The 22,813-nt window shown below is 57.2% G+C and overlaps 4 protein-coding genes across 5 annotated transcripts; 3 read left to right on the top strand and 1 right to left on the bottom strand.

The window, feature by feature from the left end:
- Window positions 1-3,558: 3,558 nt before the first annotated feature.
- Window positions 3,559-14,611, top strand: KANK3 (KN motif and ankyrin repeat domains 3). 2 transcript variants are annotated; one of them, XM_033082235.1, is made up of 10 exons: window positions 3,559-3,645; window positions 7,932-8,006; window positions 8,293-10,023; window positions 10,549-10,648; window positions 10,788-10,985; window positions 11,373-11,460; window positions 11,743-11,962; window positions 12,296-12,438; window positions 12,673-12,873; window positions 12,958-14,611. In XM_033082235.1, exons 2-10 carry the CDS (start codon window positions 7,970-7,972, stop codon window positions 13,186-13,188), a joined length of 2,949 nt encoding a protein of 982 aa, XP_032938126.1. In that variant the 5' UTR covers window positions 3,559-3,645; window positions 7,932-7,969; the 3' UTR covers window positions 13,189-14,611. The 2 variants fall into 2 exon arrangements, with proteins under 2 accessions (XP_032938126.1, XP_032938128.1); XM_033082237.2 differs by lacking the exon at window positions 3,559-3,645 and having other exon boundaries at window positions 4,012-8,006.
- Window positions 14,612-16,156: 1,545 nt separating this feature from the next.
- Window positions 16,157-16,681, bottom strand: RPS28 (ribosomal protein S28). Its single transcript, XM_033082239.1, has 3 exons — window positions 16,610-16,681; window positions 16,481-16,528; window positions 16,157-16,402 (listed from the first exon to the last, which is right to left on the bottom strand). The coding sequence occupies exons 1-3, from the start codon at window positions 16,646-16,648 to the stop codon at window positions 16,280-16,282; spliced, it is 210 nt and encodes a 69-aa protein (XP_032938130.1). The 5' UTR covers window positions 16,649-16,681; the 3' UTR covers window positions 16,157-16,279.
- Window positions 16,682-16,728: 47 nt separating this feature from the next.
- On the top strand, window positions 16,729-18,226 carry NDUFA7 (NADH:ubiquinone oxidoreductase subunit A7). Its single transcript, XM_033082238.1, has 4 exons — window positions 16,729-16,831; window positions 16,953-17,002; window positions 17,086-17,235; window positions 17,984-18,226. The coding sequence occupies exons 1-4, from the start codon at window positions 16,781-16,783 to the stop codon at window positions 18,078-18,080; spliced, it is 348 nt and encodes a 115-aa protein (XP_032938129.1). The 5' UTR covers window positions 16,729-16,780; the 3' UTR covers window positions 18,081-18,226.
- A 514-nt stretch (window positions 18,227-18,740) lies between these two features.
- CD320 (CD320 molecule) lies at window positions 18,741-22,793 on the top strand. The gene is made up of 5 exons (XM_033082496.1): window positions 18,741-18,951; window positions 19,103-19,312; window positions 20,213-20,290; window positions 20,639-20,787; window positions 21,102-22,793. Exons 1-4 carry the CDS (start codon window positions 18,879-18,881, stop codon window positions 20,782-20,784), a joined length of 507 nt encoding a protein of 168 aa, XP_032938387.1. The 5' UTR covers window positions 18,741-18,878; the 3' UTR covers window positions 20,785-20,787; window positions 21,102-22,793.
- Window positions 22,794-22,813: the final 20 nt, after the last annotated feature.

The raw sequence follows: 22,813 nt of genomic DNA, 5'->3' as shown, positions 1-22,813 counted from the left end.
TGTCATTGAGAGTGTCATTGATGCAGGTGCCACAGCATAGCCTAACCTAGGTCAAGGGGGTCTCCAGGAGGTGACAGGTGGCAGGAAACGGCAAGGCAGGAGGCTTTTGGCAAGGAATCTGTGTGGTGGTTGTCCTGTTGTCAGGGTTTGGCTTCCCCCAGTGGCTTCAGCCTCCGTGTAAGCCCCTTCTCTGCCAGCTCAGCTGGGTCTGAGCACCATGTGTGCATCCACAGCTTCTTGGGGACCTTTCCCCAGGTCCCACACTGCTGGGGAAGTGGCTCCAGCTCCACTCTTGGGCTCTTCATTTTGCTGCAACATCTCAGGGAGGAAGGATCTGAGCAGAGCGGTGACAAGAGGAAACGAGCTTTCTGTTCACTCCCAAACCTGCAGGCAGAAAACAAGGACATCCTGCTGGGTTGGCTGGGCAGGGACGCTGTGCCTGTGGGGAGGGCAGTGTGCTGGGCTAGGATATTGCTGGTATTACTGCCCTTTCCTACAGGGACTGGGCCAGACAGAGCCTCACAGCTTTTGCCTCTGGTCCCATGCTGTGCCCAGCCGGGTCAGTTCATTCAGGGGGCCAAGGAGGGGGTGGTGGAGACAGGCGCCAAGCTCAGGCAGGCCTGGTGGAGCTGGAGCAAGCAGAGATGAACTCAGGTAGCCAGGAGATGGCTGGAATATCTGATCATCTGTTTCCCAGGTGTACCCTGAGTACACACTGCTCCTCCCTGCCATGGGCCACCACTGGCCAGTCTGGACACCCAGGACTTCAGAGCCCACTGCCTCAGAAAGGACCAAGATGCTCAGGGTTGCAAGACCCTGCTGCCCATTGAGGAGACCAGGGTGCCCAGGGGTCAGGATCCCACTGCCCAGGGAAAAAAATGAGTCATCCAGATCTGCAGCAAGTGGAATGGCTCATGCTGGAGCACATGGGACTGCAGGCCTTTCCCACAAGCATCTACAGCAGCATTTCTCAGGGTGTCTCTATCTAGGAGCCATCTGAATGACACAGAATGACAGCAAATGCCTGCTCATAGCCTGCCAAAAGCCTAGACTAGTTTTGTATGTTTTCTCATGTGCCACCATCACCCAATTCCTGTGCTGTGTGCAGAGGGACAGGGATGCAGCCTGTTCTGTCAGTCTGCAGCTCCCAGGGCTCTGTTCCCAACACACTGTGGAGAAGCACCCAGCTCAACTGGTATGAGTCATAACACATGCACACAGGCACACACATTTCCTACTGCCCTGATAGGAAAAGAGGCACATTCACAGTCCCAGTAGGGACTGGCAGAGAGAAAAGTAATTTTTTCAGACCTTCTTCTGGAACAAAAAAAGCTTTTTAATAGATTTGATTCTATGAAAACTCATCAGCATCATTTTTGGGTCTGGCACAGCTGTTCCTTCACAATGGCCATTGAAATCAGCCCTGACCCTCATATGAGTGTCCTTATCTGTAGCCTTTCCCAGACTGAGCATCTGTGCATCTTTCATCCACACAGGCATCAGTCCTAATACCCACAACTTCACAGCTACATTTTGGTTAACCCAAACCTTGGCACAGGTGTGGGTGCAGCTGCTGCCATTTGCCTCCAAGTCTGAGTTCAGCTACACCTGCTGGGCACTGCCAGCCTGGGCAGGCAGGTGCTACAGCTCAGACTGGTCCAGGTTCAGCATCCCTGGTGTTGGGTGAAGCCACCACACCGGTCACCAGATGAGGCTTCAGAAGCACTTTGCTCCATGTGATCTGCTCCTGGATGCAGATGGGATTTACACAGGGTGTGAACACCAGCCAGCCCAGGTGAGTTATCTGGCCATGGCCTCATATTTGAGTCCCACGTAGTTGCTGCAGAAAACAATGAATATTGGAAACAAGGCCTGTCCCTTGGGTTTGACCAAAACTTAAAGCCACAGGAGTGAGATCCCTGCAGGGAGCAATGCAATCACTATTGTTCAAAGGCTGCTGGTGAGTCTAAGCCTGGAAATATGTCTAAGCTGCCAGAGTTTGGTGATCCAGCACCACATTCAGGCAGCCCCTGGGCTGTATTTCTTTGGTGGTGCTGGATGGTTCGTAGTCTCCCTACTCTTCCACAGCTCAACACCCGTGCTGGGGTGGCAGCAGTCACGTGGGGGTCTGGCACCCACAGAGCTGTGGTGACATCACTTTCCCAAGCTCACTATTCCTTTGTTGTTTTATTCCCTTTGCAAGGAGGAAACTAGAATTGCTGCCTGGAGGTGGGTGACATTTTTGTCGGATGTCCAAGGGCAGGAGTGAGGGACCTGGATGTGGGCCCATCATGGAACTGTGAGCTGGTCCACAGCACAGCCGGACCTTGGCTTATTGCCCCAGACTTCACTTTTCCTGAGCTGGATGGACAGAGAAGGTGGAGCCACATGGTGCAGAGAACCCAAGCGATTTCTTCTCCAAGTAGTCAGTGAATCGGCAAGAGCACTGCTATTCCAAACCTGCTTTGGAGACCGATTGAAGGTGTGAAATCACCAAGTTCATTACCACAGGATGCTGGGGAGGCCGGGTATGCAAATGGATTGGCGAGAGACAAGGTCTGTCAGTGGAGGTAGATTCATTAGAGCTATTAAGGTACTTCCGTCCGGATGCAAACCCTTTCCCAGGAAGTCCCCAAACTGCCTGCCAGCAGCTGGGAGGGACGTCGGGAAGCACATCTTGTTTCTCCTGCTCTTCCCGTGAGTAGTGTTACAGAAGAGCCAGATATGGAAAAATACCCGTGAAGTTCAGAGCTGAAAAGGAATGACAAAGAAGCAAAAATCGTTGCTGAGGTTTTCAGCGCTGAAAGGGTCTGGAGCAGTTAGTGAGGGCAAGCTCCAAGGTGGGGAATGGCCGGGGTTCTTACAGGATGCGGGAGAACCCAAGAGCTCGCGGCTCAGCGACCAGCACGGGAAGCAGGCGGGGAAGAAAGCTGGCAAGAAAAGGAGACAAACAGCCGCTGCTGGGACAGGGAGGGCTGCCAGGAACCCAGCGGGGCCAGGCCCGGGGAGCCCAGCCAGGGCCAGAGGCACACTGCTCCCAGCCGTGGGTGGGACGAAGGCAAGATGTGCAGCGGGCGGCTGTGCTGAGCCGGTGGTGCGGGGAGCTGGACCCCCGCCACCCGCAGGGCCCCGGCCAGCAGCGGTGCTGAGCTCAGGACAGAGGGTACCCCAGCATCAGGGTGATGTGGGCAAGGGATGCCCCTTTCTGCAGGGTGATCACCCCCGATGTGGACAGGTTAGGGAGAATCCCGTCCCCAGAGCGACGGGAGTACGCGTACCCCATCCCCAGGGTAATTAGGACAGGGGAAATGGGGGTGACAAGGGCAGAGGACACCTCTTCCCCCAAGTGACAGGAATGGGGCACATCCTACCCCGGGCGGCCACGGGGACAGCGATACCCCCTCCCCACACGGAGAGCGGGCTGGCGAGCACGCCACGGGGCGAGCGATCAGGGGCGGTACCCGTCCCGTCGGGCCCGGGGCCCATCCCCGCCCGCCCCCTCCCCGCCCCGCCCCGACCGCTCCCGCTCCCGCGCGCCCTCGGCCCGGGGCTGCGGCGGGCAGCGCTGCCCGGCGCCGCGGAGCAGCCCGAGAGTCCCGGGCCCGGGGCTGTGTCCCGGTTGCAGCCCAGGAGCCCGGCGGCACGGTGAGGGGCGGCGGAGACCGGGCGGGACGGGACGGGACGGGACGGGCGGGCCCGGCGTCGGCGGGGCGGGGGCTCGTCCCGGTGGCGGCCCCCGCAGGGCCCCGCAGCCGCCGCCGCCGGTGCCCCCCCGAGGGGCCGCGCTGGAGCCCCCGCAAACGCGGGAGGACCGCGCGGGATGGGGTGGCCCCGGCACCCCCTGCCTCGGGGGCTCCGCCCGAGCGGCCCCGGCGGCGGGAGCGGGGCCGGCCCGGGCTGGAACTCCCCCGCTCCGGCTGGCGGCGGCGGGGGGGTCCCCTGGGCTGGGGACGGGCTGTCGCACAGGCGGGCGGGTGCCTCAGTGTGTTGCTGTCACCCCGGGGCGCTGGGTATCCCCTAGGGGTGCCGGCAGCCCTTAAGGCTGGGGATGCTGGTGGACTCCCAGGGAGCTGGGGAAGTGCAGGGCTGGGGGTTCTGGGGACTTCCTGGGATTCTGGGGACCTCTTCGGACTGGGGGTGCTATGGGTTCCCCGCATGGTGGGACCCCGGGGCGACTGCAGGCCCCTCTGGGGTGCTGCAGTGTTTGGGGTGCTCTTGCATGCGCATGGCGATCCCACCATGGGGTTGTGCATGGGATCCTGGCTGTACCTGGGCTCCCCGGCTGTAAATTCGGTTTCATCTCTGAGCCCCTCGGAGCAGGACAAGCCCAGGCCATCGCTGCTGATGCCATGTGTTCTCAGCAGCCCCCAGAGAATCAGGAGGTGCTGGTGGAAGGTGCTGCTGGGCAGCCGTGGTGAGGGTGCGAGGAAAGGAGCTGATGTACTCTAGTGAAGCTGTAGGGAGCTTATAGCACTATAGGTGTGAGGTGCTGGTGGAGCTGATCCCCGTGTGGCTAAGTTCGTGTGTGGACTCTACAGCTGTGTGTGTGAGCTCAGGTCGGTCCCTGAGGGGTAGAGCCTGGGCAACCCCTTTGGCCTTCCAGCCAGCCAGCCATTGATGACGACAACTCCAGAAATAACAGTCCAACCCTGAAATTAGGCTGTTGAGATGATCAAAGCATTTCCCTTTCTCTCGCTGGGTCAGTGTTGTGCACCCACCCACCTGGATCCAGCTCCTCCAGGAGCAGTTCCAGCACAGACAGCATGGCCAAGGTGGCCTGGGCAAATAGGCACAGGCCCTCCACTACAGCCCCTGCAGCAGGGGACAGGGACAGGAGGGTGTCATGAGCCCTGGATACCTCCTGCTGCACCCAGCCACAGTGCTGGCAGGTAACACTGCAGGTGACAAGCACATGTGACAGCTGGCTGTGTGTGAGGAACCCAAATCCTGGCAGGTTGCTGGCAGTGGAGGAAGCTGTGTGCTTGCTCAGTGGTTTCCCTTTAACTCTGGAACAGCTTCAGTTCCAAGCTTCAGGGCTTATCGCCTGCACAGCTACGAGGGAAGCATGCCTGGCTGAGATAAATCAAATTGTGCTGGCCAGGGCTGCTCTGGACTCTGTTCTTCTCACATTCCTCATGACCTCAGTATTTTGGCTCAGGAGGAGAGCCACGGAGAACCCTCCCTGTGTCCAGTCCCAGCCCTGCTGGTGGAACAGCTCAGGCTGCGCTGCAGCAGGTGGTTTAACTGGGCTGAGGGCTGCTGCAGCTGTGCCTCTGAGGAGGAAAAGGGCCCAAAGGTCTCGAGCTTTAGGAACAGCTTCCCCAGACCTCTCCTCTGCCAGTCTGGGAGCTCGGGAACCCCAAGGGGAAGTTGCCCCATGAGGCCAGGGGTCCCAAGGTGCTGTCTGGAGCTGGGGCTGAGGCATGAGGACCAGGTGGTACTTGGACTGTGCCTCATCCCTGACATGACTTCTTATTATAATTGGGCAGAGCAGCTCCAGTTTTGACCCCAAGTTTCCCATGCTGTCATTGGTACAACAGCACGAGGGGAAAATACAGATGAGAGCCCAGAGCAAAGCATAGCCCTGCCTCCATGGGGGTGGTTGGGTGCCTGCACATCCTCCTCCCCTCGCCTCCCTACCAGTCCTTTGCTTGTACCATCCTGCTTTTCTGTTGAAACACCAGTGCTAGGAACAGCACTTTCATTGCTTCCAAAGAGAGCTGGGATCATACAAGAGCTACCCCCAGGGATCTATGTGCCCAGCCCCTTCAGCAGCCTGCACCAGTGCCCAAAGGAGCAGCTGAAGCTGTAGAAAATCAGTCTTTGGCACCAAAGTGGCTGCTACAATTGGTCCCAGCAAGACTTCAGCCCAGGTGGAGGGCTGAGTGGTGCCATGGCTGTGGCAGCCAGGTCCAACTGGTGCTGACACTGGCTGGGCCGTGGATATGAAGACTCAGCCTGCTGGACAAGTGGGGACCACTTCACCAATCCAGCCCCACACCTCTTCCCCAGCCCAGGGACAGTTTGCACAGACCGAGGAGCCTGGGGGGTGTTTGCACCTTGCTGAAGGGTGTGAACATCATGGGGTCCCTGCGGTCACTTGGACATGGTTGGATGTGGCATGTCCCATCACATTTTTGGAGCTGGGTGAAGACAGAAGCTCCTACCCTGGTCCAGCTCATCCTGTCAGACCAAAAGAAATGAGTTCTGGAAGCAGTGGGAGGATGTCCCTCACAGTTGGGATGCAGCTGAAGGTTGCCATAGGAGGTGGAAGGTGATGAGCAGCCTGTCCCCAGCTCAGTGGAGGGGACACCAGTGCAGTGCTGGTGCAAAGGGCCCTTTGCTGCTGCAGTGGAGTGGGAGGTCTCCTCAGCAGAGGAGGTTTTTCCTGTCCCAAGGCAGGACAATACCCAGGCCGGGCAGCGGAAGGGAGCTGCCGGTCACTTCCCCCTGAGGAAACACACCCGCTGGTCTGGCTCCTGTTGCTCTCTCTTCCTCTTTGATTTACAACATGTGTGGAGCCCAGCGGGAAGTTTGTCCTGGCCCCAGCACTGTTTAATTACCTGCAGCAAGGCCATGCAGAGGAGGAAGCCAAACTCTTCCCAGGGTGGGAGGGATTAGATGAGGTGGGGGATGTGTGGACCCTCTTGGACATGAGGCCAGCAGCTTGGGAATGGTGGATGCCAGCATGGAGCTGGGATGTTCCCAGGGGAGATAGAATGCCTGCCAGCTCAAAGGTGGGATGATTCTGAGGGAGGTGGAATTTGGGATGTGCATTGGCTGTGGGTGGGTTTGCAGAGGAGCAGGAGAGCCCTAAAATCTGTCCTAGTGACTAGTGGGAAGTGTTTTATCTCTGCCCAGTTGGACACGGCCCCCGGCCGCCGTGGTGTCCAGGCTGAGCCTGGCCTGGTGCTGCCACAGCTCTGCTGGCTCCACAGGGTCAGGGCAAGCAGGGACAGATGTGGGTGTTTCTCTGCAGCCAAGGCCAGATCCTGCACTGTTCCCTGGGCAGTGCTGAGCCTCAGTTTCCCTGAGAGCTGTGCCCAAGCCACCATTCCTCTGCGGCATTCCTCCTGCCTTGCTTTCTTCTGAACATAGCCCAGTGCCAAATGCTTTGCCCACTAACAGCTGCTCAGCCTGATGGCCACCTGTGCCCCATGGGCAGAGCCATCAGAACACTGATGCCACGTACAGCAGCAGTGTGTGCTCCCAGTTGCTGTTATCCCATCCTACTCCTGCCAGGAGCACTTCACACCTGGGCCCCAGGATCCAGATGCTGTCAGATGTTGCAGCAGGTCCCAGCTCAGTGCTCACAGAAGGTGGCACCCCCCAGCCATGAGCTCAATTCTGGACCACAGCCATATCCTGTTGGCTCTCCTCCAGTATGTCCATGCCTGGCTCATGAGAAAACCAGGCTCCCATTTCATTCCCCTCTGCCTTATCCCACATTATGGGATATTATTATTATGGACAGGAAAAAGCAGTCAGGTCCCTCCTGGGGGTCATCAGTCCCTCAGGACACCCCTGAAGCCTTGTGGGGTACCCTGGGTGGTGAGAATGGGCATCACACCCAGCACTGACAGGTGTTGGCAGCTCTCTGCAGTCACATGGCTTTGCCAAAACATAGGTTCCTTTACCCAAAGCAAAACTCACACTGAGTATTGCACCTATACAGGTTACAACATCGTCTTTATTCCTGGCCTGCTCCCACTGTATGGACAAGCTCCAGCTTGTGACCCTCGGAGAAGGCAGCATTGTGCTTTGCCTGACCACTGGCTCCAATGTGAGCCCTCGGCTGGGGGAGGCCAGGGGACCTAGCAGATAGCAGGGGGCAGCCACAGGGCTCTTCCTAGTTGGGGATCAGGGCTGTGTGGCTGCCTGGGGCTCACCAGGTTCATAAGGTTTGGCTGGATATGGTCTTGTTGTTGCAGGTTGATGGTCCTCTGGTCAGCAGCATTCTGGGAAGAAGATGGCTCAGCCAGCACCCCTGAACCAGAACCTCCCAGGTAAAGTGACCAGGGTTGTCACCAGGTAGTGCCAATGGAAGGGGTGCAAGAGGGGTAGCAGGGCTGAGCTGTCCCGTCCCATCCCAGTGGAGTTCCTTGTTCCAGCACCAACCCTGACATGGACTGGGTGCCCTGTGATACCTTGTGGCACCGATGTGCTGGAGACAGACACATTGCACATCATGGAGGAGAGGGGCCTGCAGGCTGTATATTCCAGTATAAACTATTGGAAAAGCCATCCTGTCTCCACCAGATCCCTGCCTAACTGTTCCTGCTGCTCTTGCAGATCTTGGGGGCCCGTTCTTGTACCGGGAGCAGGATGATGGAGAGAAGAGCTCGTATTCCGTGGAGACCCCTTATGGCTTCCTGCTGGACCTTGATTTCCTGAAATATGTTGATGATATTGAAAGTGGCCAAACACTGAAGAAAGTGCCACTGCCTCGCAGGGGGAAAGGGTCCCGTCCGCCGCCCGGCACTCTGCGCAGCCCCAGCAGCCACACCAGCACCTGGACCTCCACCGAGTCTCTGACCTCCACGGCCAGCGAGGAGGGCAGGACTGCGCTGCTGTTGTCCCCGCACAGCCGAGTGCCCCTGGAGCCTGCGAGCAAGCCAACCTCCCACCCCGCCTCGCTGCTGCCAGTACGGCTGCTCCCACCTCCCACCCGCAAGTGCCTTGTGCCAAATCCACGGGTGGAGAAGACCTTGTTGGAGACAAGCAGGAGGCTGGAGCAGGAGCAGGGCCAATTGCAGGATATTGGTGGTCCCTCCCACAGTGCTCTGCCAGGTTCCCTGGGCCAGCCACCTCACTGGGTGCCTGGCACTGAGGGCCATGCTGGCTGGGGCCGGGTGAGCCCTGGCAGCTCGGGACGCAGCACTCCAGCTGCAGGGCTCAGCACGGCCCCGCTGCAGCACGTGCGCGAGCAGATGGCTGCAGCCCTGCGGCAGCTCCGGGACCTGGAGGAGCAGGTGAAAACCATCCCACTCCTGGAGATGCAGATCTGCGAGTTGAAGAGGGAAAAGGCAAAGTTGCTAGAGAAGCTGTCAGCAGAGCCTCGTGAGGCATTGCATCACCCCTCTGGGTCTGAGACAGGGGCAGAGGGTGAGGAGGTGCCCCGCACAGGGTCAGATAGTGAAGCAGAGCCAGCGAAGGGGCGATCGAGCAAAATTGCAGAGCTGAGGAAGCTGACAGAGAAGCTGGCTGTGCCGGAGCGGAACATCAGGGCTTGGCCATGCAAGAGCCCCAGGGTGGCTGAGAGGCCATGCCGCTCTGTGGCAGTGGGTGAGGACCGGGCCATGACAGATGCTGTCTTCTACTACCGGTCACAGCAGGAGAGTGGGGACGTGCCAGACGGCACACAGGGACGCAGGGATGTGGCTGTCTGGGTGCTGGAGTCCTCACTGGGGCTAACCACTGAGGCTGAGCAGGAGCTGGAGCTGCTGCAGCAGACGGTGGGGCACCAGAAGGAAGTGATCACTGTGATGGAGGGCCACCTGCAGGAGGCCACGCGGGAGCTGGAGGAGCTGCGGCTGGAGGTGTGTGCCCGCCGGCCCCACGGGCAGGTGGACAAGGAGGTGATGGCCAAGCCGCAGGTTGCTGAGGCACAGGTGGAGGCTGTGGTAGTGACATGGAGCCGGGCAGCTGGTGACCCCCCAACGATGGTGGAGGCAGGTGTGGAGTGCTGCCCCCCGACCTCCTGCATCGCCGTAGGCTGCCGCCCCCACGGGCAGGATGTGGCAGTGGGACCTGATTCAGCTGCCAGCTGCGATGACAAGGGCAGCCAGACAGATGTGGGCAGCATTGTCCTGGCAGGAGAGGAGAAGGAGTCTGGTGCAGGCAAGGTGATGGAGCCTGGCCTGGGTGATGGCATGAGCAGCCCCTCAGCGCCAGGTGAAGGAGCAATGGGGGAAATGTGCCCAGACAGCCAAGGTCCTGGGCCAGCTGTGCTGGAGATGGCACACAGCAACCAGGACCCATCCCCAGCAAACGACAGTGGAGCAGCCCCAAGCCCTGCAGCTGGTGAGTGTCACCAGGGATGATACCAGGGTCTGGGTTGGAATATTCCTGAAGGAAGGGAGAGCATGGCTTTGTCGGGGACAATTCCTGTAGGGCTGACACTACCCATGCTCCAGCAGTTGCCCATGTCCCTTCCATGCCTCTCTGGGGAATCTAGTGGGTTTGGGGTGCTTGGCAATCCCCAGGGAGAGGCTGTTTACAAGAGCATGTAGTGACAGGACAAGGGGGAGTGGTTTCAAAACAACAGTAGGTTTAGATCAGATACTAGGAAAAATTCTTCACTGTGAAGTGGTGATGTCCTGGCACAGGTTACTTAGAGAATTTGTGTATGCCCCATCCCTGGAAGTGTTTAAGTACAGGTTGGATGGAGCTCTGAGCAACCTGGTCTAGTGGAAGGTGTCCCTGACCATGGCAGTGGAGTTGAAATGAGATGGTCTGTAAGGTCTCCTCTAACTCAGACCATTCTATGATTCTAAAATTCTATGATACTTGTTCACTGACCCTTGATATCCATCTCTTTCCCTGTAGGAGCCCTGAAGTCCATAATGAAGAAGCGGGATGGTCCTCCCCGGGGCGAGGCAGAGGGCAGCAAGAAGAGCCTGCAGTTTGTGGGCGTGCTGAACGGGGAGTACGTGCTGAGAGGCTTCTGCCACCCCGTGAGCCAATCCTGGTCCCCTGCATCCCTGTCCTGGACTGGCACCAGTGACAGGGCCTGAAGGGGGCCAGACTGGTGCTGTGTTGCCACTGAGCATCCTCCCTCTGTGCAGGTATGAGAGCACATCCAGTGAGGAGGAGGAAGAAGGCAACAGCTCCTCTGAGAAGGCTTCGGCCGACAGTTCCAACAGTTCAGAGCAAGGAGACACTGAAACCTCAGAGGAGGAGGCTGGGGAAGGCACGTGTGAGCCCAGACTGGAGTGCAAGGGGACTGATGTGACCCTGCTGGAGCCCCCTGAGGTGAAGGAAAAGTAAGTGCTGTCAGTGGGAGAAATCTGTTCAGCTCCTGCAGAGACCATTCATCAGGGTACAATCCTTCCAGTTTCTTGGGTCTGCTAAGGAAAGGATGAGAGGCCCCAGATGCCTCTTTGCTGCAGAAGATAGTTCAGAGTGGAACAATAGCCTTCAATAGCATTTTTCAACAAAAGGGAAAAATGTGGCCTAAGAATGGGTGAATCGTGCCTAAGCACATCCATATAAGGGCTCTGTGGTGGTTTGCAGAGGCTGGAGCAGGGTGCAGCTACTGAGCTGGAGGTTGCAGTCTGGGGACCTTGTGGAGAGTTACAGGCACTGGGGAGCTCACAGGTTTGGTGGGGTGATGCAGCCCCACACCGTGGATGTCCTCATATTCTCTACAGGTTCGAGCTGAGCCCCAGGATGAGGGAGGCCTGCCTCATTGTCAAGACCCACCTGGGCCACCCTGGTGCTGCCAAAAGCAAAGAGGTGGTAAGTGGAGGGCTGGGGTGGGATGGCTTGCCCAGCCCCTGCCGACATCCCCTAGAGCTGGCCCGACTCAGTGAGGGACCAACAAAGCCTGGCTCAGCACCTTCCCCCAAAATACAGCCCTTTGCTTCAGGCTTTGTCCCAGAAGCCCCAAAACCCATGTGGACTCAGCTCAGGCCATGCCCAGCATGGGGCATGCCCTCAGCCACCCCTTTGGAGCAGGGATTCTGCTCCCTGCCACCTGGGCTGAGGCTTAGGGGGAGCTCAGCCCCTCTCTCCTCACAGCTTGCCAGCAGCAGCCTGGTCCTTCAGGAGTGGTTCCGTCTGTCCAGCCAAAAGTCATCCATCCCTGACACGGTTGCCAACCACCTCCTGGCCTTTGCCGAGATCTCACCAGCTCTCCTGGCCCACGTGGTGAACCTGGCGGATGGGAATGGCAACACTGCCCTGCACTACAGTGTCTCCCACTCCAACTTCCACATCGTGTGGCTGCTGCTGGATACAGGTCAGTGTCCCCCAGCCCCAGAAACATCCCCTGGCCAGCATCCCACTGTTCCCCAGGTCATGTCCTGGCAATGTCAGCACAGGGAGAAGGCATTGGCAGTATAGGGGCAAGAACTGCCCTGTGCTGTGTCTGTTCATTGGTGTGGGGGTTGGAAGTCACCCCAGCCCATTCAGGAGCCCAAATTTCATGGGGGAGATCCATCAGCAGTTCTGTGCCTATGGGATGGCTCACAGCACCCTGGGCAGGACCCTGTAGGGGAGCCAGGCATGTGTCTTGGTCCATGTCTCCCACCAGCCCTGAAGCATCCTGAGCCCCCTCTTCCCACCCCCACAGGGATCTGTAACGTGGACCACCAGAACAAAGCTGGGTACACCGCCCTCATGCTGGCAGCACTGGCAGCCGTTGAGCAGGAGGAGGACATGAATGTGGTCAGGAGGCTATTCAGCATGGGCAATGTCAACGCCAAGGCTAGTCAGGTCGGTGTCGTCTGGCGGCCACCATATCTTGACCCTCCCACTCCTAGGCAGATGCCAGAGCCACGCTCAGCTCTTCCAAGGGCAGGACAGTGGCTCCAAAACCTGGTGCGTGGGGAGGGCATCACCTTAGGAGCTCCTCCTGCCTGGTAGCAGGGCTGTCTCAGCAGGTGGTGTGGGGATAAGTGGGTAGCAGAGTGGGGGCAGGAGTGGCCTGGCAGCGTCCCTTCCTTGCAGGCTGGCCAGACAGCGCTGATGTTGGCCGTCAGCCATGGTCGGCAGGAGATGGTGGAAGCTCTGCTCGCCTGTGGGGCCGACGTGAACCTGCAGGATGAGGAGGGCTCCACCGCGCTGATGTGCGCCTGCGAGCATGGCCGTGTGGAGACCGTGAAGCTGCTGCTGACTCAGCCCACCTGTGACATCTCTATTGTGGACAGTGTAAGGTTCTGCCACTAGGCCGAGGCAGCCCACGCTGCCATATGTCCCCAAACCCCTTTCTGCATGCTCTCTCTTACTTTCTAGGATGGTAACAACGCTGTTGCCGTCGCGCTGGAGGCGGGTCACAGTGACATCGCTGCGCTCCTCTACGCTCACCTCAATGGCATGAAGGCACAGACACCCGTGAGTACCACACCACTCCCCATGGGAGGGGAAAGGGCTGTGACACAGACAGGTGTCTCCAGGAAGAGGCTGCAGGACCAAGAACAGAGCATTTCAAGTGCCACATGCTCAGAACAGCCCAGCTGGCCCTGACCAGCTGGAGTCACTGGAGGGGTCTCTGGTGACAACTCTCTTTGCAGCAGGGGACTTCACCAACAGCCACAAAGAGCCCCAGGAATCCAAAGAAACAAAATTAGAGTGACCTTGGGATCCAGCCAGGGGCCACCATCAGCACTGGGCTGTGATTCACATCCCCTCACCTGCTACCCCTCTGTGCCAAAGCACTCCCTGCAACTTTAGTCCCATCACAAGTGCCACCCCTGGGCCTCCCTCACCCATCTCCTCCACTGGATACCAAGTGACTGGAGCCAAGTGACCTTGCGGTGGGACCCATCCCCTCTGCTCCCTGTCACAAGCACCAGAGCTGCACCACCTCCGAGCCCTCAGCAAGGAGGAACAGCAGAGAACCAACGCAGCAGAAACAGCACCTGGTTTGTGCTCTCTGGCAGTTCCAAGAAGGCAGCAGTATCAGTGATGTGGAGCCAGGAGGGCAAGTGACAGGTCCTGGCCCCAGCAGGGACATGGTGCTCTGCAGGCACATCCTGTACAGCAATAGGAGAGGGAATGCTGCCTTGGACAGGGGTTGGGAGCATTTCCAGACTCAAATACTTGCCCTTCTTTTCCAGCATTTCCTTTCCTGGCTGAAATCTGATTTTTTTTTTTCTCCTTTCTAGCATATGCATACAAAGCAAAAAAATTATATTGCTTAGCCAAAATACGAAGTTCAACATGAAATCACTTGGGATTTGATTTGCTCAATGGGAGCGAAATCTCTGAGTAGCTGGGGTTGCAGTCAAGTGAAAAAAGGGGCAAAGGGCCAAGGATGCATTTGGGGACTAAGCCTGCTTGATAACCCACCAGAGGAGCAGGTCCTCCCAAGTAAAGAACAATTACCTCCTAAACATTTCCCCAGTTAACCAGTCCCACAGACTGTACAGACAGCAAGAGTTCACAGCCAAGTCCCTCTCTGCCCACTTCCCATCCCAAAAGGGAGGAGAGCAGCTGAGGACAGCACCAGGAAAAACACATGGGCCAGAAGAGCTCAGAGCACACAGGTGGAGCCTGCAAAATGGAACATGTATGTCAGAGAACACGTCTGTGCAAGTGTGTGAGCGCCATGTGGGGTGGGAACAGGGTAAGGACAAGGACCAGGAGGATAAAGGGTTTTGTGTGGGAAGTCAAGCTCTGCTCTGAACTCTTCACAAAGGTAATGTGTTGTGCCCCCCATTCCTACTCCTTGGCCCAGCCTCACCACTTCTGCCCCTGCCTGACCTGCTCTGAGCTGGCGAACTCCACAACCCTCCCAAGAAACTTGCTCTCAGCTTTGCACTGGAGTTAATATACAGTGCTCACTCCACTCCCTAATACACTACTCTGCTTACTGGTATTTTAATACTGATGTTTATTTTAAAGCTATAAATAAAATTTAAAGTTATTTTTAAATATTATAGTGACATCTACAGTCTTCTGCCTTCTTGCCTGGCTTAAAACAAACCCTGCAAGAGCTGCAGCAGAGGCAAGCCTGGCACAGCTCCTGACCTTAACAGGTGACCCCACATTCCAAGTAATTCACGACAAGTTTATGCACTGGCTGCATCCCTCAGTCTGGTTTTCTTCCTGCTGAAGTGTCCCAGGCAGCTGCAGCAGTGTCTTTGCCCGTTTCATTCTGCAGGATCAGCTGCAGCCCTGCACCACCCCGGTTCTCTGTGGTGCTGATATTACACTGCATCACTAAAGGGCAATCACCAAACCAAGTGTGAGGATGCAGATTGCCTCCCTCCTCAGATGGGCAGGGACCAGGCTGGGACCACAGGAACGTTCCAGAAAGGATACAGCTCTCTAAACCACTCTGTCCCAGTCATCCAGCACTCGGGGCTAGCAGGGGCCAGAACAAACACTCTTGGGTCACTGATGAAGCTGTGAAGGAATGAGCAGCAGCCACAGAACTGAACTCTGAGAGGACTTCTGGCACATAAGACCAGTTCTGAGCTCTGCTGCATCACACGAGCCAGGGAGCACAGCCTGATGCTAATTCTCTGAAACTGAAACCCCCAAAGCAACAGCTCAAACACAAGGGCTTTCTCCATGGCAGAAACTCCTCACCTCATGTTGCCCATGAGCTGCACAGGGCACAACTAAAACTGGCAGAAAGGACAAATCCCGCAAACATGTCAGCCCTGCAACAGTGCCTGCTCCAGTTCATTTTGTGCAACTGCCCCAACAGTGCTCTGCTTAGCTTTGGGACACCCAAATCCTCAGTCACACCTGCCATTGAACTTCCTCAGTCAAACTCAGGACACTGTAGACAAAAACCACTCCCATCAGAGACCATACATGAAAAGCTGCAGATCTGACTGCCCAAACACACCATTAACATGGACCACTCTATAAGAGATAAAGACCAGTCATAAAAACCTACACTTGAACCAACACAGCTTTAAGGCTCATTCCAAACTTCTCAGAGCCCTATTTTTGATTTATGCAATATCCTAAAACAACACATCTTGCTAACTGATTTTGTGGTGGAAGGGAAAGCCAAAGAAAATTAGATAGCCAGTAAATCAAAAAGGAGTGACAAGCATTTGCTCTCTGTGGGTGACTGCCAGGAAGGATAGCAAGTACTATATTTATGGCAGCATTCACTAAGCAGTTTACTAAGGACAGATAGTTAGAAGCAGCAGGCTGTTGCTTTGGAAGCTGGTACCAAGCTTGACTTTCAACTTGTGATTTAATTCCACTGAGATCCAGTAAGTTTCCAGTGCCACTTCACTGTCACATACAGGAAGGTCAGGATTGAGGCTACTGTAATCAAAACAGAATTATTTTTGTTGCGACAGGTCAGTAAAGATGCAGTAATGCAGTGATATTATAATGAAGACACTGTGCTCTTCAATACGGAAGGCATGTTGCTATTGAACCCAAGGAAAGCGGTAGGTGCTCCGGTGTGAGACAAACCAGAGGTGTCAGGCGGCGCTCTACGAGTGAAACCCGGGCAAGGGGCTACTGGAAAAACTCTTTATTGCAGTGACACGGCCGCTATGCTCCTCCCCATCCGCGCCCCACGGCCGAACGAGCTCCATCCCTCGACGGACGATTCGGGAGCAGGGGCGGCCCCAGTTCCCGCTCAGCGCAGCCGCCGGGCCTCGCGCTCCGACTCCAGCAGGGTGAGAACGTCCCCCTCGCGCACTGGCCCCTTCACGTTGCGGATAATGGAGCGGCTCGTGTCGTCCATGAACTCCACGCGCACCTGCGGGGGGGATCGCATCAGCATGGCCGGGTCCGGCCAGTGGCATCGCGCCCGCCCGACCCGGCCCGGCCCGCTCACCTGAGTGCACTGGCCCTGAGAGCCGGTCCGGCCCAACACCTTGGTAACCTGCGGGGACAGAACAGAGAGTAAGCGCGGTGCCGCGGCCCGGCGCAAGCCCAGCCCGGCCTCCCCGGTCCCCGTACCCACCCTGGCCAGCTTGATGGGCTGCACGCGACTCGTGTCCATGGCGGCTCCGGGGCGCGGAAAGATGGGGCGGCACCCCGCGTCACTTTATATAGCTTCAAGTCTCGCGAGATCTAGCGTCACGCGCGCGTGCTCCCGGCGCTCCCCGCGCCCCTGCCCTTCACCGCGGCCAAGATGGCGACGGCAACTCGTCTGATCCAGCGGCTCCGCAACTTCCTGGCGGGGGTAAGAACCCCGGGCTCGGGGCTCTTCTGCCCCGCGGGAAGCTGCGCTGCGCCCCCGGCTCCGCGGAGCCTCTGGCGCAGGGCGGCAGTCCTGCCTGAGCTGCTCTGGCTTTGCCTTGTAGCGGGATCTCCAGGCGAAGCTGCAGCTGCGCTACGAGGAGATCGCTAAGAGGTACCGGTGCCGGGACTGGGCCGAGGCGGCGGGCTGAGCCGCTCCCGGCCCCGCCACTGACACTCGGGTCGTTCTCTGCCTAGGACCCAGCCGCCGCCGCGGCTCCCCGTGGGCCCCAGCCACAAATTCGCCGATAACTATTACTGCAGCCGGGACGGGCGCCGGGAGTCGCTGCCACCGCTGGTGGTGGTGGCGGCGCAGAGAACCCTGCCCGCGGGGGCACAAGCCGGCAGGTGGGTCTGATGCGGGCGGTGTTGGCCCTGTTCCTGATTTGTATAGGAACACAGAACGCGCCCAGCGGCAGCGGGGAGTCACTCAGACTGGCGGAAGAATGTAGAGCAGATTATTTGCGTGTGTATTTCCTTGAAAATAAGTGGAGTGGGGGAATTTACTCTGTTTTGATGAGACCCCACCTGGAGCATCTGTGTCTAGCTTTAGGCCTCCAAGAAAGGACCCGTTGCAATGAGTTCAAAGCAAGCCACAGAGATGCTCCGAGGGTTGGAGCTGAGAGAGTTCAGAGAGGTCAGGCTGAGAGAGCTGGGGGTGTTCACCTGAAGAGGAGAAGGATCCAGGTAGACCTGAGAACCCCTTGCACGGTATGAAGGGGCTCCAGGAGAGGGACTTGCGACAGGACAAGGGAGAATGGCTTCCACTGCCAGAGGGCAGGGTTAGGTGGGATATTGGGAGGAAATTCTTGGATGTGAGGGTGGTGAGGTCGTGGTACAGGCTTCCTAGACAAGCTCAAAAATGTTCGAGGTTGGAGAGGGCTTGGAGCCACCTGGGGTGGCGGAAGGTGTCCCTGTCCATGGCAGGGGCTAGAATGAGGTGCGCTTTAAAGTCCTACCCAGTCCAAACCATTCTGGAACTCTGATTAACAAACGCCTCCAGCACTACTTTGCAGCCTGGACATCTGGTTAAATTCAAGTGTGATTTCCAGAGTGTTGCTAAAACCTCTTCTCTCTCCTTCTTTCTCTACCCCAGTTCAGGCACTGCAGTGACAGCAACAGGGAAGAAACCAGTGACACCAGGACCACCACTTAGGAAGTGGGAAATTTCCAAGGATGAGCCCTACTTGTGAGCAGAGAGTGAACTGAGGCTGTATGATGGGCACGGGTGTTCCGTAGCAGCTCTGATGGGGAGGCTGTTCTGGATGTGGCCTCCAGACTGCTGGAGGAATCTGATGTCTGATTAATTACTGTATATAAAGTTATGATTACCCCCCCATTTTGTCTATTTTATTTGATTTATTCAAGTTACTGCTGTTTAATACCAGTGTGTTTGGTTGGTTTGAATGGTGGCACAGTACAGGAGCATTTGTAAGCTGTAGTCATTCAGTGAGCACAGCTGAGTAAAGCTCAGCCCTCATTCACAGGGCTCCCTCCGGGCCCAGGTTCTGCTCAGCAGTCTGGGGCACTCCCCCCGCCACCGTCAGTGCCACTGTGGTGCTGCAACCGCACCCTGCTCGGTCCAGCAGAGCGCTGTCCTCCCGGGGGACAGCATATCACTATCGACCGTGGTGCTCATGGATTTCCAGGGATCCGCGGGAGAGCCCGGCTGTTCCTGGAGCTGGGAGGGGGCTCCGCCGGCGCTGGCAGCTCCGTACGCTGGCTCCAAGGCAGGCTGGAGCAGGCCCGGCTCCGGTGCCCCCGGAGCGCCGCTCGGGCTGAGCGGGCGCCCTGCCCGGTCACGTGACACCGCCCTGGGCACCGCCCCGAAGCGCACGGAGGTGGGCGGGGCCTCCTCAAGGGCGCGCGCCCCGCCGTCGCGAGCAGCCCATTGGTGGAAGTCAGGCTTGAGCGCACGCGCTTTTCCTGCGCGCTCTGCGTTTGTAGCAGCGCGGCGGCCCCGACGAGTCCCTTCGGTGAGGGCCCGCAGCATGGCCGAGCCGCGAGTGCTCCCGCTACTGCTGCTATTGCTGCTATTGCTGCTGCTGCCGCCGCCAGGCCACGGTGAGCTGGGGGAGCGGCCCGGCGGGCGGCTCCCATTGGTTTCCCCGCGCACGCCCTTCGCTCTCATTGGCTGGAGCCCTCGTGTGCCCCGCGCGCGGGGGGACTCTGGCGCTGAGCCCCCGGCCTCCCCTCACACGCCCGTTCCCCGCAGCCACCCCGTCCCCCTGCTCCCCGGACGAGTTCCAGTGCGCGCCCGGCGCCCCCTGCTTCCCTCAGGACTGGCGCTGCGACGGCCACCCCGACTGTGAGGACGACAGGGACGAGTGGGGCTGCGGGACCGCGACAACGGCGGAGCCGAGTCCCGACGGCGCCGCGGTGACCCCTCCAAGGAGCTCGGCGGAGCCGCTCGCCGGCAGCGCAGGTACGGGGCCGCGGGGTGCGGGCGGGAGCGGCGAGCAGCACCGAAGCCTTTGTTCCCCGCCGTCTCTGGCCGATCCGGGGCAGCTGCGGTCACCGCAGGTCACTGTGGGTGGAGGAAGTGCTGTTGGGGACCCGCACCTTTGGTGCCGTTCCTCTGGTTGGAACGGCAATGACGCCCCCCAGGGCTCCCTCAGGAAAGGCTTTTGAAGTACTTCCTTCATTTTTCCAGAACATACAATTCCCAGCAGCTGCTTCGAGAAGACGCTGGACTCTCTCCACCTCCCGAGCTCCTCTGATCTCTGGGGAATGGAGAGGCTGAAGGGAAGAGGATGAAGTTCTGGGCCATCAGGGCTGGTCAGGAGCTGCAGACACAGTGCCTGGGCTTGTGTCCGGCTGTGTCTATGTCCCAGTACTGTCAGTACCAGAGCTAGTCAGCTCTGGAGCATCCTTTGTCAGACCCACTGACTGGCTGGGGTGCTTGGGAGGGCACTTCTGGCTTCCCTCACCCTGGGTTTTCCAAGGGTGTGGCAAGGAGGGAGATTACTGCAGGTGTGAGAGACTGGGTTTGATGCCTGCACCTGGTCAATTGGAAGGTGAAGTGAAGGGCTGCATTTTGATTGTACCTTTGGCATCTCGGTGCCACGAGGACAGGCTGGGATGCTGCAGTTCCAGCTCTAGCTGGGAAGTTTCCCACCTTTCCCTGTTATGCATTTCTAGTTGGACTTTTTTCCTCCAGTGTGGGTTAATCACAGTAGCAGCAGATAAGGTTTTGTTTAAATTGAAAGAGGCCTCTTGGTGCTCTTGAGCTGGGAACTCAGTCAGGTGTGGATTGAAGACTGCTTTGAGTGCTGACCTTAAGGTGAGTTGGAAGCCTCATGGATTTGTTTCTCTTTCCTCACAGAGCCTTCAGCTACACCTGAGCCTGAGGTCTCTGTGCCATCAAGGAATCAAAGTTACACATGGGTCTTGATTGTTGCAGGTATGTGAGACTCAAGTGCTGCACTTGGTCTTGGACCTACCTGCCTTGGGCTATAAATTAAGTATCCTGATGGGGTCGATTCCAGACCTGTATCAGTAGCTGCTTTTGCTGGGCTGGGAGGGCTAAGGGAGGCCTGACACCATAGCTTAGTTATTGCTCTGCCTTGAGTGTGTTGTGTCCTTGAAAAGACCATTCCATGCGATCCGGCACTAGCTCACCTCCTCTCTGTCCCTTGTCCTCGAGGGACACTGCTCATCTCTGGTTGTTGGCTCATGGTGTTGAGCAGCAGAGCCTAGTCCCATGACCAGGGCAGTGAGTGGGTTTCTACTTGTGCATTCTCCTCTCCAGAGCTCCTGATCATCCTGATAGCTGCAGGTTCTGTTGCTGTGTGGGGTCTGTCCAAAGCAAAATGCAGATCTGACGTCTTTGGTCTTGAAAAAGCATCCAGAGAACAGCTGATGCCTGATGAGAGCCAGAAAGGCTCCTTGCCCTGAATGGTAAGTGTTTTGCATCCCATATGCCTGAGGGAGAAAACCCTTCTTCCCCTGTGTTTCTGGCTTCTAGAGCTTTCCCTTTTGGGGGTAGGTTTTCCCAGTTTCCCTGATGCTTGTCAACCAGGTGCATGGGGTTTCAGTCTGCCCTGCAGCAGCAGCACTCTCCCCTTTCCTCCCTGCTACCAAGGACATGGAGAAGTCCTGCTGAGATACTGGTCTTCTGGTGTGGGATTTTTTCCTCCATTTTGCATAAATTGAAACTAGGTTTCTTCCCAAATGACTGTCAATAACCAGGTGTTTTTCTGGCTTTGTAACAGAGATCCTTATCCCAAGGTGATAAGGTGGGACTAGCCTTGTCTGTCTCCTGCTCACCACAGAGCCTGACTGAATTGGACATCAGCTCTCAAATCTGCATTGTAACACTGGGATACCAAGAGAATACTCCCTTTGTAAATGGGTCTTAGATTGTGGGACTGCCGTGGCTCCAGAAATAGCACAGGACCTTCCCTGTGACACCAGCACTCCCAAAGGTTGTAGAAATGTCTTCGTTGTTCTGCATGACAGTCATTACTGCTGATGCCCACCAGTGTGGCCTCAGACCCGAAGATGCTTTTCTCCTTGAAATGCCAGGTGTTGTTCAACTGTCTCATTCCACTTCCAGCCAAGAGCCTTTTTATATCTGCTCCATTCTCTCCGCTGGATTTTGTTAGGGAATAGAAGCTTTCTCACCTATTTCCATAGGCGCTCACTGACTGCACAGATCAGACAAATACTCCATGCTTGCACTACTGTTTGATGCTACTCCGTCCCATGCGTGGGAGGCTTTTACTGACAGTGCCACCAGGGTGTGACAACAGTTGCTATGGCTTTGCTGTGCTGTCACCCGAGCCCATGTGGGGCAAGGATCTCCTCAGCCCTGGGCCGGCGGCTCCTCTCACACTCCCTTCCACAAACATCTCCACCCTTGGCAGGCGTGTTCTGCCCACCCCAGTGCTGAATGCTGCGTGGGGCTCCTGTTAACGCTCTTAATGGTGTCTTCCTTAAAACTGTTCTGACATGAGTGGTGTCCCTTGAGGGTCCGTACTGGGACCAGTGCTATTCTGTGTTTCATCAGTGGTGTGTAGAGTGGGATCAAGTGGACCCCCAGCCAGTCTGAGGATGAGACCAGGCTGAGGAGTGCAGCTGGGGAGGGGAATGTCATCCAGAAGGGCCTTCAGGCCGACAGGAGCCTCATGAAGTTTGATAAGGTCAAGTGCAAGGTCTTGCACCTTTGTTAGGGCAAACCCTGGAGAAGAGACAGCTCTGGGGAGATGTTGTGTCTTGTCCATGCCTAAAGGGGGATTGTAAGAAAGATAAAGAGGGGCTTTTCAGCAAGGCTTGTAAGGACAAGAGGGAACAGGTAAAACTGACAGAGGGTGAACTCTGGACATGAAGAAGGGTTTTATGGAGAGACCATGGCACTGGTTGCCCAGAGCAGCTGTGACTGCCCCATCCCTGGGACCAAGCTGGACAGGGCTCTAAGCATCTTGGTCTAGTGGAGGTGTCCCTGCAAATAAGTCATGTCTTGAGTGAGACACTGTGTGGCATGTGGAGCCCCAGCCAAAGGACTCAGTGCACCTCTCAAAACTGTCTGTGCAGGGGTAGATTAGAGCCCAATGCTTCTGGTTCAGCATTGGCCACATGTACCTTGCACAAGTGTTCACTAAGTGTGCCAAGCTACTGCCTTGGCTGCTCAACTCTGTGCCTTGAAGGTGGGAACTTGGCTTGCCAAGCAGACACCAGTCATCAGCCTTGCGGTAGGAGTCTTCTGCTCCTGGATAGCATGTGAGTGCTGCCACACCCCATGGGAGAAACTTCATGTGGTGTGGAGTCCTGAGTTATTCCAGGGCTGCTCTTTTTTTAGTACCAAGGAGTCATTTGCAAGGGCACACACTACCTTCTATCCGTAGGGATAGGTGGAGATGGCTGTGGTGACTGACACAGGAGAATAAAGAATGTGAAATGAACAAGTTCTGGAGTTTTTATTTTT

Source organism: Catharus ustulatus, chromosome 29, assembly GCF_009819885.2.
Source record: "Catharus ustulatus isolate bCatUst1 chromosome 29, bCatUst1.pri.v2, whole genome shotgun sequence".
NCBI lineage: Eukaryota > Metazoa > Chordata > Aves > Passeriformes > Turdidae > Catharus > Catharus ustulatus.
The sequence above is the reverse complement of the archived record's forward strand: the minus strand, read 5'-3'. Positions and strand labels throughout refer to the sequence as shown.